This window comes from Astatotilapia calliptera, chromosome 11 (assembly GCF_900246225.1).
Source record: "Astatotilapia calliptera chromosome 11, fAstCal1.2, whole genome shotgun sequence".
Taxonomy (NCBI): domain Eukaryota; kingdom Metazoa; phylum Chordata; class Actinopteri; order Cichliformes; family Cichlidae; genus Astatotilapia; species Astatotilapia calliptera.
The window spans coordinates 13,401,257-13,415,259 of record NC_039312.1 but is presented as its reverse complement, the minus strand read 5'-3'; the positions used below and the strand labels follow the sequence as shown (position 1 = coordinate 13,415,259).

The 14,003-nt window shown below is 39.9% G+C and overlaps 1 protein-coding gene across 2 annotated transcripts in view; it reads right to left on the bottom strand.

Moving 5' to 3' along the window:
* The window catches only part of znf236 (zinc finger protein 236), a 60,521-nt gene extending 53,276 nt beyond the window's left edge, over window positions 1-7,245 (bottom strand). Inside the window, exons 1-4 of one of the 2 annotated variants that reach the window (XM_026185244.1) lie at window positions 7,070-7,245; window positions 5,795-5,934; window positions 474-638; window positions 202-380 (exon numbers count right to left, since the gene is read on the bottom strand). In XM_026185244.1, the coding sequence (XP_026041029.1) occupies window positions 202-380; window positions 474-638; window positions 5,795-5,934; window positions 7,070-7,121 (536 nt within the window). In that variant the 5' untranslated portion in view covers window positions 7,122-7,245. The remainder of the gene's footprint in view (window positions 1-201; window positions 381-473; window positions 639-5,794; window positions 5,935-7,069) is intronic. The other variant, XM_026185245.1, reaches the window with a different exon arrangement.
* Between the last annotated feature and the right edge of the window lie 6,758 nt (window positions 7,246-14,003).

The window sequence follows — 14,003 nt, the reverse complement described above, 5'->3', positions numbered from 1 at the left end:
TGCAAAAATGTTTTTTTCTTCATAAAAGATTCATCTATCCTGAATCAGACACCCCTCGGTCTGTACAAAATACTAGATATGTCGATGCTTTGAATTTTTCTTTAAACAGCTGCATGATTCATACCAAATTTTTAACCCAAAGCTTTTCCACTTGACTGTGTCAAATGTAATAAATCAGCATCCTGAAGTGTCTTGTTTGACCTCATTTTGATGTGACTCTTCATATGCTCCTTTATTTGCGCAGACGTCTTGAACTCCTTGTCGCAGGTCTTGCAGGTGTAGACCTTGATGCCCGAGAGCTCCTTCCGATGCTCCTCCAAATGCAGAGAGAGCTGGCTTTGAAGAACAAACTCATCTCCGCACTCAACACAGATCAGATTCTGCAAGAATGGAAACCAATAACATAGAAAGCAGTCTAAAAGAGAAATAAAAGTGCATAATATGCACAGAAACCACAGCATGAGGCATTTTACCTCCTCCTTCTCATGCAGCATGATATGGGATTTAAGGCTGGCGATGCGAGAGAACTTCTTATTGCAAACGGGGCAGGTGAAGTCCGATGTAGTGTGTGTGGACCTGTGTAGCGTGAGGTTGAACTCCACGTTGAACGTCTGTGAGCACTGGTCACAACGATGAGGCTGCAAGAGAAAGAGAAATGAAAGAATGGGAAAAAAACTGACCTTCTGCTGTGAGCTTCTTGTTGCTGCTGTCACTATGTGAAGGCAGATGGAGACAGAGAAGAGACTAAAAAGACAAGATGGAACAGCTGAATCTCAATCAATGTACTACTTTGTCTAAATTAAGAAACTGCTTTGTTGTGAAGGGTAGAGAGTACTGTAAAAAATCCCCATGAGGCAAAAATGGCCCCAATATTAAATTTCTTTTCTATTAGGAGAACAAGCTGACTTCATTTTAGAGTGCTTTTTTGAATCTAGTCAAGTCTGAGAGTGGTACTGACACAGTTGAGTCTTACTCACTCTGGCATACTCAGAGGCCACTGCTCTTCAACCTGGAAAGTGGGAGCAAAGGCAATGGACTTGAAATTTAAATGGCCCAGAGCTACAGGTGCAGCTGCAAATGAAATGAATTAAGCTCCAATTGACATATTTTTGCTCCCGGTCTCTCTATTCTAACTTTCTCCTCAGTAGCATGGCATTAAGAACTAAATCCCTTAACTTGCCTGTGATTGTGCGCAATGTGTGAGATCCTGAGAATAAAGAAGTGAGAGAGGGAGTGTGACCAAAAGCGAGCAAGAAGTGAAGCAGGCAGAGATGTGAGTGCTGCGAGTGCTTTAAAATGCATAAATGAATGTGATGTAGAATGAGTTCCCAAGGAACGCAGTCCGATTATCCTACACCAAGAGAAACCACCAACACAACCATTATCACAGTGTACCCGCTTCATACAACATCGCCATACGTGATCATAAAGAAGTGAAGAGAAGTTTTCAAAATGTTATTTCAAGAATACTTTTTGTCCTATGTGGTGACTCAGGTGCTAGCCATCACACTACCATCATCTTACTTCACTGTTGGCATGATGTTCCTTTTCTGAAATCCTGTGTTACTGTTATGCCAGATGTAGTGGGACACACGCCTTCCAAAAAGTTCAGCTTTTTCTCCTCAGTTCACAGAGTATTTACTCAAAAGTCTTGGGAATCATCAAGATGTTTTCTGGCTAAACTGAGATGAACCTCTTTTTGCTCAGCAGTGGTTTTTGTCTTGGGACTCTGCATGCGGGTCGTTTTTGCCCACTCTCTTTCTTATGGTGGAGTCATGAGCACCGACTTTAACTGAGGCAAGTGAGACCAGTTCTTCGGATGTCGTTCTGGAGTCTTTTGTGACCTCTTGGATGAGTCGTTGCTGCGCTCTTGGATTAATTTTGGTGAGCCAGCCACTCCTGGGAAGTTTCCCCCCTGTTCCATGTTTTTGACATTTGTGGATAGTGGCTCTCACTGTGGTTCACTGGAGTCCCACAGTTTTAAAAATGGCTTTATAACCTTTTCCAGACCAAGAGATCTCAATTACTTTGTTTCTCATTTGTTCCTGAATTTACTTGGATAATGGCATCATGTCTGGCTTTTGAGTATCTTTTGGTCTACTCCACTTTGTCAGACAGGTCAGAAAGTGATTTCTTGATTGAGAACAGGTATGGCATTAATCAGGCCTGGGTGTGGCAAGAGAAACTGAACTCAGCTTTTTGCAAAAAAAAATGGAAGGAAGGAAACAAGTTTTGTTGTTGACTGCTTGAGGTTTTCTTTTAAAATCTTCACATATCCTTCATTCTTCCTTCCAACTTGATGAAATTCTCAGTTCCAGACGTGCCAAAGGATTCCCACAGCCTAATACTCCAACCACCGTGTTACACTGAGGGGACACTGTGGAGATGTACACCTCTCCCTTCTTTCTCTAAACATAAGCAGTGCATCTGTGACCAGAGAGCTCTAGCTTCTTTCCATATGATCAAAGGATGTGTTTCCAGTGTGCATAATCTTTCTCCAGGTTGTTATCGACATACTTCAGTCCGGCTGCAGTCAAGTGAAGATTTTCTTGGTCTTGTAGTCCATTCGTGTGCACGGTTGTAGTGATTGGCTTCTTTGAGATTTCAATTCCTGACCTGGCTAAGTCATTTACTGGCGTCATGGCAGTTGTTCTTGAGTCATTAGATACATCTCTTACTATTTTTCTTTCCAGAATCTTTGAAATCTTTGGCGTCCGATCTATGCCAGCCTATGATAACTTTGTATATCCATCTCCTCCTGTGTTAGCATAAGTGATTCTTTTTCTCAATTTTAAACTGATCTCCTTTGTCTTTGGCACTTTCTCAAGTGACAATTCAAACCCTTTCTGTAGCTTTTCTACTGTGTGTAAATGGGAAGATAACCCTCAGATTTAACTTGACTTTACAAGCTTTGAACATTACAAAGTTAAAGCACATCACTGCACAGCTGTAGTTTGTACTATGGCTAAATAAAAAGGTCAGTTTGTCAGAGGGCTAATAATAGTGACCCTGGTCATTTTTGTTTTGCTTAAATAACTGTGTTATTGTGAGCAAACATAAATAACTTAATATTTTTAAAGAAAACTAATATTTTTTAGACATGTTAAAAATCCCTTGCTCTGTTAAAAAGGCACTAGGGGAAAGTTTGACAAAAACTTTAAATTTCATATTTTGTTTGGATCTGTACATCAGTTAATGTTTTTCAGAAACTTTAATAGGAATGTTAGGACTTTCCTATGTGGCAGCATGACATGTGTTAGGTGGGAAAAAGAACTCTGAAACTACAGAGGGAAGACTGCAGCTGACATCATACAGTAATATTTACTGTGCTGTCACTGGAAAGGTAGGGTGAGAAACCATGGTCTTTTGACTGTTTGTAACAGTACATTTCAGAAGCTTTCAAAGTAAATGGCTGTAAATAAGGTGAGACCTGTGCTAAGACTGCCAAACAGACTACAGCAAGTTTAAACTTTCACGCTGTGAAAAATGATCCAAGCTGAAACATCCAGGATAGCTCCAGCTTTAATGCTAAGCTACTAGAGTGGCCCAAATGCAACCTGTAGCTGTAGCTGGGTCATCCACTGCAGCTTTAACACCATGTCTGTCATTCCCTTCACCTGCTCACATGGTATGAGACTAACACTTTCTTCTTTTTCCATCATCACAAACCCTAATACTCCAACCAATTAAATCAAGTAATTAGCCTAATTCTTTTCAAAAAATTTATTTAAGGATTTTGATTTTTTTTTCCATTTGAGTTGACCAGATTCAGTACTTTTAATCTGCTACTTTGCAGATTATGCAAACTCTAGGTCAAGTATAATTTTAGAGTAATTATTTTTATTGTATGCATCGACTACAAGCTACACTTGACTATTAATATTGTAGCATCCAGAGTGGGTGTGATAGAGCCTGACTGATATCAGGTTTAGAAATCACCAGTATTTGGCGATTTAAAAATCAGATATATCAGGTGATATTTTTTTCTATCAGACTAGGGCTGCCACGATTAGTCGACTAGTCACGATTACATCGACTATCAAAATCGTCGACGACTAATTTAATAGTCGACGCGTCGTTTGAAGCTTTGTAAGATCACAAAAGACGTAGGAATGAGTCGTAGGATTTAAGAGTGTAATAACGGACTGAAACAGAAGAGGGCAGCACTGCATGTACAAGGATGCCAGCTGCCGTTAAACCCCGAAGAAGAAGAAGAAGAAGCTGTGTCCCAGAATTCATAGCGCAGCCCAGCTCAGTTTCCAACAATGGCGGCAGCTAGTTAGTTTTAAAATTACTCTTATTATTCTTTCTGGGTCACAAAATAAACGTTGAACATATTTCGTTTTCGGAGACGTCTGTTACCCACTAGCTCGATAGCTAGCCAGGGGCAAGGCTCACTAGAGCCCGTGAGAACACCGGACTCCCGGCAAATCGTTTTCAAACACACCACCGTCTTTCGCTACTCAGGTTAAACATACATAAGTCACTTAGATAACTTAAACATGCTATTGTTTGGCTTTTTTTTTGTATTTTATTTCTTCCTGAGTAAATCGGTTTGGCTGAGATTAAAGTTATAGTTTTTACACAGCTGAATAAACGTCAAGCAGACAACTGATTATCAGAAGTGTGAGATGCTCGAGAATTTACTCCGGTGTCCCGTTATATTTTAGATAGCAAGGAGTTTATTAAACTTCACCGAAACAATCTGTAAATTTCATTAAAATTTAATAAACTATCATCTTGTCTTTCTTTTTAGTTAGCACATACCTTAAACACTTAAAGCTGTAAGCTAATGATAGTTATATAAGAGCAGATGCATGCTGGTGCAATATGCTGTACGTTTTACGTCCAATGGATGCATGATCGACTAATCGCAAAAATAATCGGTGACTAGTCGACTATCAAAATAAACGTTTGTGGCAGCCCTATATCAGACAAACAAAACGTAAACATATTCTGCCTGACTATGCTCAGATCACTGGTTGTTGTTGTGGTATTTCAAACATTCTTGCAGAGTGCCCTCTGATGGCCAAACTATGTAACATGAACACTTATAACTTGGTTAATGGGCATTTCTCCTGTATCTTCTTCACTTCTTAAAAATGTTCACTAATCAACTGTTATAAATAAAGGATACAGATATATTGCCAAATAGCTAATATCGGTGTTGGAATTCATTTTGAGGACGTTCTGGGTTTCTAGTAGCAAACTGTAGATGTTAGCTAAAATATTAGGTGTGCTATCATACAGTCAGGTCTATAATTTGTCGTTCAAACACGTCATTTTTGTAGCTTTGCCTTCTACACTTTCACAGTGTCGAGGTTTAAGTAAAACAAGTACAGATCCAGCTTTAATTCAATGGATTTTAAAAAAATATTGTATTACAGGCATTTTTATCCGTAGTGCCCACTTAAATTACTGGACTATGTAAACTAAGTCATTTTAACTAAAAAAAATCTGTGATGACTTAATAAGCACTTTAATTTAGCAGTAATAGAAATCATTTGACATTTAAGCTCGTCAACTTTAAAGTAGTCGCTTACTTTTTTTTAATGTTCCCAACTTTTTGTCAAGGGCTAGATCATTTTCAAGCAAATACAATACACAACAACTAAAACCCTGGACATCATCACTCAACTCAACAAATATTTGAACTGACATTAAATGCTTGAAAATCAATTAAAAAAGCACTACCAGAACTACCCTAAAATCCTGGATGACCGTCAGTGACCTACATCTAAAGTGAGCAGACCCAAGATATTGTGTCCTGCTGACACATCCATCTTGTACCTACCTTATCATTGACCTCATGTTCACGGAGGTGCTTCTGCAGCTGGCTATCTGTGGTAAAAATCTGGGAGCATATTGTGCACTTCTTATCCTTGAGCTCCCCATCACTGAAGCCCTCTGCCTTAGATTCACTGGGATCCGCATCTGATGACAGGCACAAGAAGTGACACATGAGTATCTTAATGTGCTTTAAGAGGATTTCTCCTGTGAAGGATAGCTAAAGTACATGTTGTACCTCTTCACTAACACAGGTTATGTGTTGCCTGGATATTTTTCTTTGAAGTCTGGATTCAAGCAGTAGGTAGCATTTATATTGTACACGTCACATGACTCTTCATTCAGATAGTGTATTTATGATATAACAGCAGATGTCAGGTCTAAGATTAGCATTAAACATATCTAGAAGCAATATTTGTGAACATAAGTTATCATTCTGATCGTATATGAAATTAACAAAAGTATTTGTCCTTTTCAGCTCATTTACAATCGCATGTCATATGTGCTTTTAGTTATACACATGCACCTGTTTAACTTGATTTCAAGTGTTGCATGTCCACTGGAGTGGTTAAGTCGCCGGCAGGGTCGGACTGTATAATCCAGCCATCAAGTTTGATATAATGTCGGGTCCTCCTCGTTTACTCGTCAATCAGTGGGATCACGGGGTAACATTCAGTTTAAGTTATGCGGCCACCGAGCAGCTGTAACAACCTTGTGTTCTGACAATGTTATCAAATTGCAAAATGAATGCATTTCCACAGCACATGATAACATTTTCTTTGGGTCGTGTTAAATGTGCGGTTGTGACAACTTGTTCCAAGATATGCATCGGCAGCTGGACAGCCTCGCTACAGCGCTTCACAGTATCAAAACAACAATGGCCAACATTTTAGCGCGTTAGCCAAGAAGCTAACGATAGCGAAACCAGCTAGTTAGCAACAACATGCTAACAACGAAATACTATTAAATGTATACTCCATGTAAAAAAAAAAAAGCGTACATTAACTAACGCCACACAGCACCGAGCTCCGCTCCTCGCGGACACCAATTTAGACTGGAAGCCAATAAGAAGAGGCACCGAAACGTTATTAATATCATTCCGCCTCAATCACTCCTTCGCCGTACAAAGCAAAGCCCACCCGCAATACTATATCCGGGGACTATATGCACTACATTGAAGTGTTATTATATGCGCTACAGGGGTGTTTGGCAAAACAATAGCAGGTTATTTGGATAGCCCATTATATATATATTTTATTCTTTGCATTTTGGCACTTGTTACCTGTTTCGTCGTTGCTTTGAACTCTCAGTTTGCGAGGCCGGCCCCGCGGCATAGTTCCAGTACTCAGGGTGGGTGTGCTGTGAACGATTTGCTTTTCAAAATGGCGACTCTGTCATCAGTAGACAGCAGCGTCCTCGCGAAGACACACAGCCGCACGGACTAGGGAGACATCTACTGTTTGGTTTGTTGTACTTCACTTTTTGTGTACTACAACAGCAACTTTCAAGTTTTGAAGCTACGTTGTTATGAAATGCTTGGAATATGCGCAAAGCCACTTATCTTAGCAGTAAACGAGCCGTAAAAAGATAAAATAACAAGACACAAGTACAGTCAAATTCGTCAAAATGTTTTTTCTTTTTAAAAAAGGAGGTATTTATTTTCATCAATGGCCAATAATAATAAAATAATAACAACAATAATGATAATAATAATAATCAGACCAACAGACTAAAACACACTTTCTTAGGCATTTCAGATACACTGATTGGAACGTTTTAATAGCCCACTAAAAGAGAGAAAATGCCACAAAGTGAATTAAAATGCTAGTGACACATTAAAGAGCCTATCTGTAAAAGGATGAGTGTAATATTGCTGGCAGAGAATATAAAAGCACCCATAAAATGCTCCGCATTAATTCAACTATAAACTTGCTTTTGACGTAGTTTAAATCCTCTAGGAGTATGAGATAAAAAAAATATCATAACGTGCAATATGTTAGTTTGGAGTTCACAATTGAGATCCTAATAATTTTTCAAAGACAAGTTGTAATCTGACTTTAGCTTAATTTAACACCAGCAGAGGGAAGCAATGAGTTATGAATAGCTTTGGTCATTTATGGGCCGAAAATCCTGAAGACACTAACTGGATGATTGTGAAATGTTGCATTACCTGAATGATTGTATACTTCACTCTTATCTCCGGGGAGTCCAAATGATTTGATATCTAGTGAATGTTTTGAACTTTACAGTGCAGACACACTGCTGAATTAAAAGACAGTTGGTGCACACACCCATGCAAATATACCCAGGATGACTAAGGGCATGTTAAAGACTATGCATGCTTCTCATTTGCTTGTCTTTGTCTGATAATAATCTATGTTTGTATTGATGGCAGCACTTTTCATTTCACACAAAGTCAAAAGGATTTTATTTTATTTTGTATTTTAGTAGGTAAAACACAGGGAAGCAGAGCTCGGAGCTAAAATAGAGGAACAAGACTATTGCTGTTTAGGTTACTGAAACCCCTGCAGAGGTTTGTGGCCAAATATAAATAAATCCTGCTCAAAGTTTCATCCTGGCATTACGGTATATAAGTGTAGAAGAAGAAAACACACCCAAATGCAAATCTAACATATTGACTAACATGTACTCACAGAATTGGAAAAAAAGGCACCACTCCTACTAATTTGAAAAATATTAAAAATACATGCTTTTTAATGAAAAACGATGCTTGTTCAGCTTTGCTCTGTTGCCCTTTTGTTCTGTAGACGTGTTTGGCAGCATGTAAGGATGAGCCTGATTGACTCAGCAACATTTTCCCCAGAGGCCTACAGGTGGAAAAGCAACGACTTTTGTCTGTATTTTTATTTGTTTCCAAAAGGGGAAGTCATCTCCTTGAGTTTTAGTGAATAAGCAAACAACCAAGTGCATGTTCATTGTGTAAGAACATCTGTTCCTGCCAGGCCGCCACTTACTTTGCACGTCCCCTCGTGGCTGCACAGGCCACTGATCTCACCACTGAAAACAAAAGCCTGGACACATCACTCTGACCTTGTGGGATTGTCCACGCCCCTACTTGCTCCCTTTCCTTTTTCTTTCTTATTCACCCCCCTCACTTTCCTTTCACCACAGGCAAGAGGAAAGTGATCAATCATTAAAACTGTCGTGGGCTCGGTGCAGTGGGATTCTCAGGAAGACCACATCTTTAAGAGATATGCTAAAGCCACGGTGTGATAAAAACACGCTGCGAGGGAAAATAAAGTGAGGGAGCTGCTGTCGTTGGGTCCCATCACTTGCTTTGTCATTCATGCTTAACAAGCCTCACTAAAAAAAAAAAAAAAGCCCACTGACAATCAATGGCACTGGCAGTGCTTTTCCACAGACTGGGCTAGACATGAGTCAGACTTGGAAATGCGGTGCTTGTTTGCAGCACTTCGCAAATTAGGTATCTTGTGAATAACTCCCTCCCAATTAAAGATTTAAACCTTGATTTCTTAGCTGTCAGCCGCTGTAGTTGAACTTTAATGACAAAAGACTATTCACAGAAGCGTCAGCTGTCAGGAGCGGTGTCCTTGCTGCTTCACTTTTCAAACCAAGACATTGTTGTCTGCAGATTCACCACAGCCTCACAGAAAGCACAGAGACTATAACTCAGGCTCAAACAAAGGATAAATTCAGACCTAATATTCTCAACATGTAGCACGAGGCCTGGCTGTAAATTCCTTGATGACGGGGAGGGGGGGGTGACAGGTCATACGATGACCCTTGCAATGACCCTGTTCAGTAACATTTCACATGCTGCCAGTGTTTCTTCTCCCAGGTGCAGCCGAGACTCCCCCTGTGCTGTCAGAGAGCACTGTCCGGATCCATGAAACCAATCATTCTTTGGCATCATGGAAACAGCGTTTGACAGCCGTGGTCGCCATGGGCATCCTCCCCTGTGACCATCCTCGACGGGGGACCGGGGAGGTAAGGCCATCGCTCAGCAACCCTCTCTGGATGGCTGGTTCACTGCTCTAGAAAGCAAGCTTTTCTGCACGGAAAAGAAAAGCAAAACCAAAAAAATCCTGTAGTTTAGTTTTACTGTGAAAATTCAAAACACATCCAAAGGACGAGGGACTTCTGAATGATTGTTGCATGTGAAAGTCTGCAGCTGCGAGGAGGCGGATCATAAAAATATGGAACATTCGTAAGAATTCGGCTAAATGAATATTTAACATTTCACAGTCTGAAACACTAGAATTCATAAGATGAGGTGTTGCTATCCGGCAGGCATGTAGTGCAAAATAACACCAGCAGAACAGAACAGAGTGTCAGAAAACTCAGTAAGCAATGTACATGCTATGAGGATAAAGCAAGCATTTGAAAGCAGGGCAGTATCAGACATAGTACGTATACAAAGATTGTGCAATGTGTGCATGATGCAAACACAAGGTGCCTAAGTGGAACAGATATATGTCATGAGGCTCAAAATAATGTCAAAGAAATGTCGTTAGATGAGACGCAGTTGGTGTGATAACCATTAGATTGGATTTCACCCTCTCATTGCACCACACTGTCTTTCCTCTGTGTACCTTTGTCTTTCAATTGTCTGTCAGTGTACTGTGCACAGGGACACGGAGAAGATAAGGCAGTTGTTTTTTTGCATATCTCCCATTTAGACTCCCACGTGATTTTGAATGGGTGAGGGGGGGCAACATTGTACAAACAAGTACACGCAACTGCTGGAAAAAAAAAGTCCTTGTACTGATATAAAACAGATCTCAACTACTCTAAAATAAAGCTCAATTCACGGTCAGCCACGCCAGAAAGATGAAATAGCATTGCAGGAGTGTTTTGTAATCAATAATGCATGGCTGCCTATCTTCTGGAAAAGAGAAAGCCCCTCCAAACACACCAGAGGCATCACACACTTTTCATTTCATGCTGAAGGTCAGCAGAGCCGCATGGAAGTCCCTGCAGTCTGTAACGCAAAGAAGTTAACGCGTGCAAAAATGTATTATTACATTTTTTAAATTCATTCATCGCAAGCATTAATCCATTTTTATTATGCTGCCCTGTCATCTGAGGAAAGCTTCCGTTGAAGTAATCTGATCACTAATGTAATCTAATCATTTCAAAAAACAAGATCAGGATAACAAGATGAAGGCTGTAGACTATAATCAAGAAAGTACTTACTGGATACTCAGTGATATGAATGCGAAGTTAATAATTACTATATATCATACATCAAACAAACATGTAGAACCTGTGTGGAACCTAAATTTAACTTCAGTATACTTACAGGGAAAAGTTCATGAACAGTTAAACATGAAGCATTTTTTAACCATGCACAGTTATTAAGTGGATTCTAAATAAATAAAAACCACAGAACAACACTTTCTCCTGCGTTATTTAATGATGATATAAAAAACATAAATATGGCCTTTGAAACAAAGAACAATTTTATGGTTATAGACTAAAAAAGACACACATCTCTAATTCCAGGCTATGCCAAATGACTGAGTAAAGGCTACAGCAGTAGTGTAAATGAAAAATGCATCTGTTTATGTTAACAATTACCTTCCTATATCTACCCTGTAATTACGAAATAGGTTCTCCAAGAAGTACTTAAAGTGTAATTTATTGCCTCTTCCTTCCAAAAATCACCTCACACCTCTTTTTTCATTCTTCCTTTATGCTTACGCTTGGTAAGTACCCAATTAGTGTTTTATTGATATCCTGCGCGCACAAAGTAATTAACCAGATGATTGCAAGTTGTTCTGATTGATATAACACAATTTTCTGTGAATATTTATCCTTGATATGAACTCGCGCTCACACCTCTCAATTTTTTTTATCAACGCCCATCTGTTCAGTCCAGATTACTGTTAAATATTAATCCGTCTCCATCCTTACTGCATTATGACAGCATGCTCATCACCTGCTTGGGAGAGTCATCATCTGTATTGATTTCCCCCGGCATCTGCACATCTGGATGCTAAATTATTCTGACGCAGAGCAGCCTTCTCTCTCCTTAGCTGCTGTAAATACAAACCATGCATACACATATGTAAAATTACCCTTCCAACACGTACGCGCATTTGTGCACACAGCAATACAGACATCTACGATTGCCTCACTGTAGTGCACATGCACCCAGGATCCCATCCCCCATCTTTTTGCAGAAAACGGTTTGTTGTTATATTTGCCTACACAGATGTGCCTAATCACGTACACGCGTTCCTATATGCACACATGCATGCACCCACCTTGTCTCTCTTTCTGCGCCTAAAATGCTGAGCTCGAGGATGGCACGTAGGAATAATCAACTTCCTACCACATGAAGCCACAGCCCCATGACAGCTCAGATCAGTTAGACACCATTAAAGGCTGGTCCCAGAACAGCCACTGAGACTACCTAATGTCTTCTTTTCCCCCTCTGCACGGTGCTAACTAAATCCATCTCCTGCCTCACCCAAACCTAATTACAGGTAGAGATGCACTGTGTGAGATGAAAAGCTAGGAGACGCTTTGATTGATGCTGAGCTCCTGCAAAACAGACCAAATAGGTAATTAACATGACAATGGGGATGAGGCAGGGGTCTCATACGAAGACAGAAGTGTGGTGGTGTGGGTTGCAGGAGCAGAGGTGTCCTTATGTGTATTGTGTGCTCTTCGTTTAAAGGAAGAAGAAAAAAACACCAGAGTGTAGATATAAAGAGAGCTTAGGAGGAGAAACTTTGATATGTTGTCAGATGTTTTTGTTATCTGTGCAGTGGTGAGGAGGAACAGATAACAGTCTTACAAAGTGCTGCAGGGAATGACCAGACGCTTAATGGAGGTGTTGAAACCTCGTGCGGGGATAAATAATTTAGCCTTTGACAAAGTATACCTCATAAATTTTTCATTACAGCATATTTATGGGTGAATCATGAAGATGTGATATCTGTATCAGTTTAAATTGTCAAGTGTATAGTGTAAGAGCTACGGCTCCTCTGACCAAATCATTTGATTCACTTCTCAGTTAGCAGGCTGATGTCGAGGAGAATGTGGCTCGTTTTGAATGTAAACCATTAACGTGGAGTGTTTAAATGTCACGTTAATGCTGAGATAACGCTAAAAACGGTGATGTGAGAGCAACACTACACAATCCAAGGCTGGCTCAGGAGAATAAAACGCACACCTCATAAGCAATGGATGTGCTGGGGGAGTTGCGTTATAACATGATTCCTCTACGGGCAATGTGTTATACTTTTGCCTGGGTTTCTATGTTGGCAACAATTGCTTGGCAGCAAGTTTGGTAATCCCATACTTCTTGTTAGTTTGACTTTAGATCCCTTTAAAGCCATAGTTACAGACAGGAAACCAAATAATACTCAATTATATGCAACCTAGAGCTGCAAATGCACTAATAAAGACTATAAACATTTAGTTTGCAGACAGATATAACTGTATGATAATACAGTGTTTATCATTTTGGCAAACAACTAAAAGAAAAAAAGGGGTTAAAAAAAGGTCATAAGATATTTACAGCAGTTTTGACAGTAAAAAGCAAACTATAACTTCCTGTGGGAGGAACAGAGATCTCACACTATGAGAGAATGGCTGATCAGCTACGGACGATCCACCACCTCTGACCAAATAAGCTCCGATCTGCGGCCGGCAAATTGCATGTGACTTACAAACTGGCACCAATGTTGTGTCTGTAATAATAACTGTCTAATCTGGAGGCACAGAGCCATACATCCAGTAACTGTTGACAGCTGGCATTGTTCTGAAACTGCATGGTTAGCTATTCTTATTCATATGTCACAACATGATGAAATTTTCCAGGCTTGTCTACCGGCCAGTTGAAAATGTTAAGAAAAAGCGCTTCAGAGTAAATTTGATGGGCTGAACGCATTCTGTACTGTACAGGAGACACGGCACGAGATTGAGTGACAATGGTCTACAGCCAATCAGGACGCAGAACACAATGCGCTGAAAAAAACAACAACAACAAAAACCAGCACGCAAAATGGCACAAAAAATTCTGCGAAACAGCGAGGCTGCGAAAAGTGAACCACGTTATAGCGAGGGTCCGCTGTATTTCCTTATGAACTGCAGTGTAGCAATAAATAATATACATGGAAAACACTCAATTACACTTACTTGAGTAAATGTACTTACTTTCTTTCTATATCTAGATAGAAAGAAAGTAAGTAGTCATTAGTCATTGCTAATTTTCTCTGTAC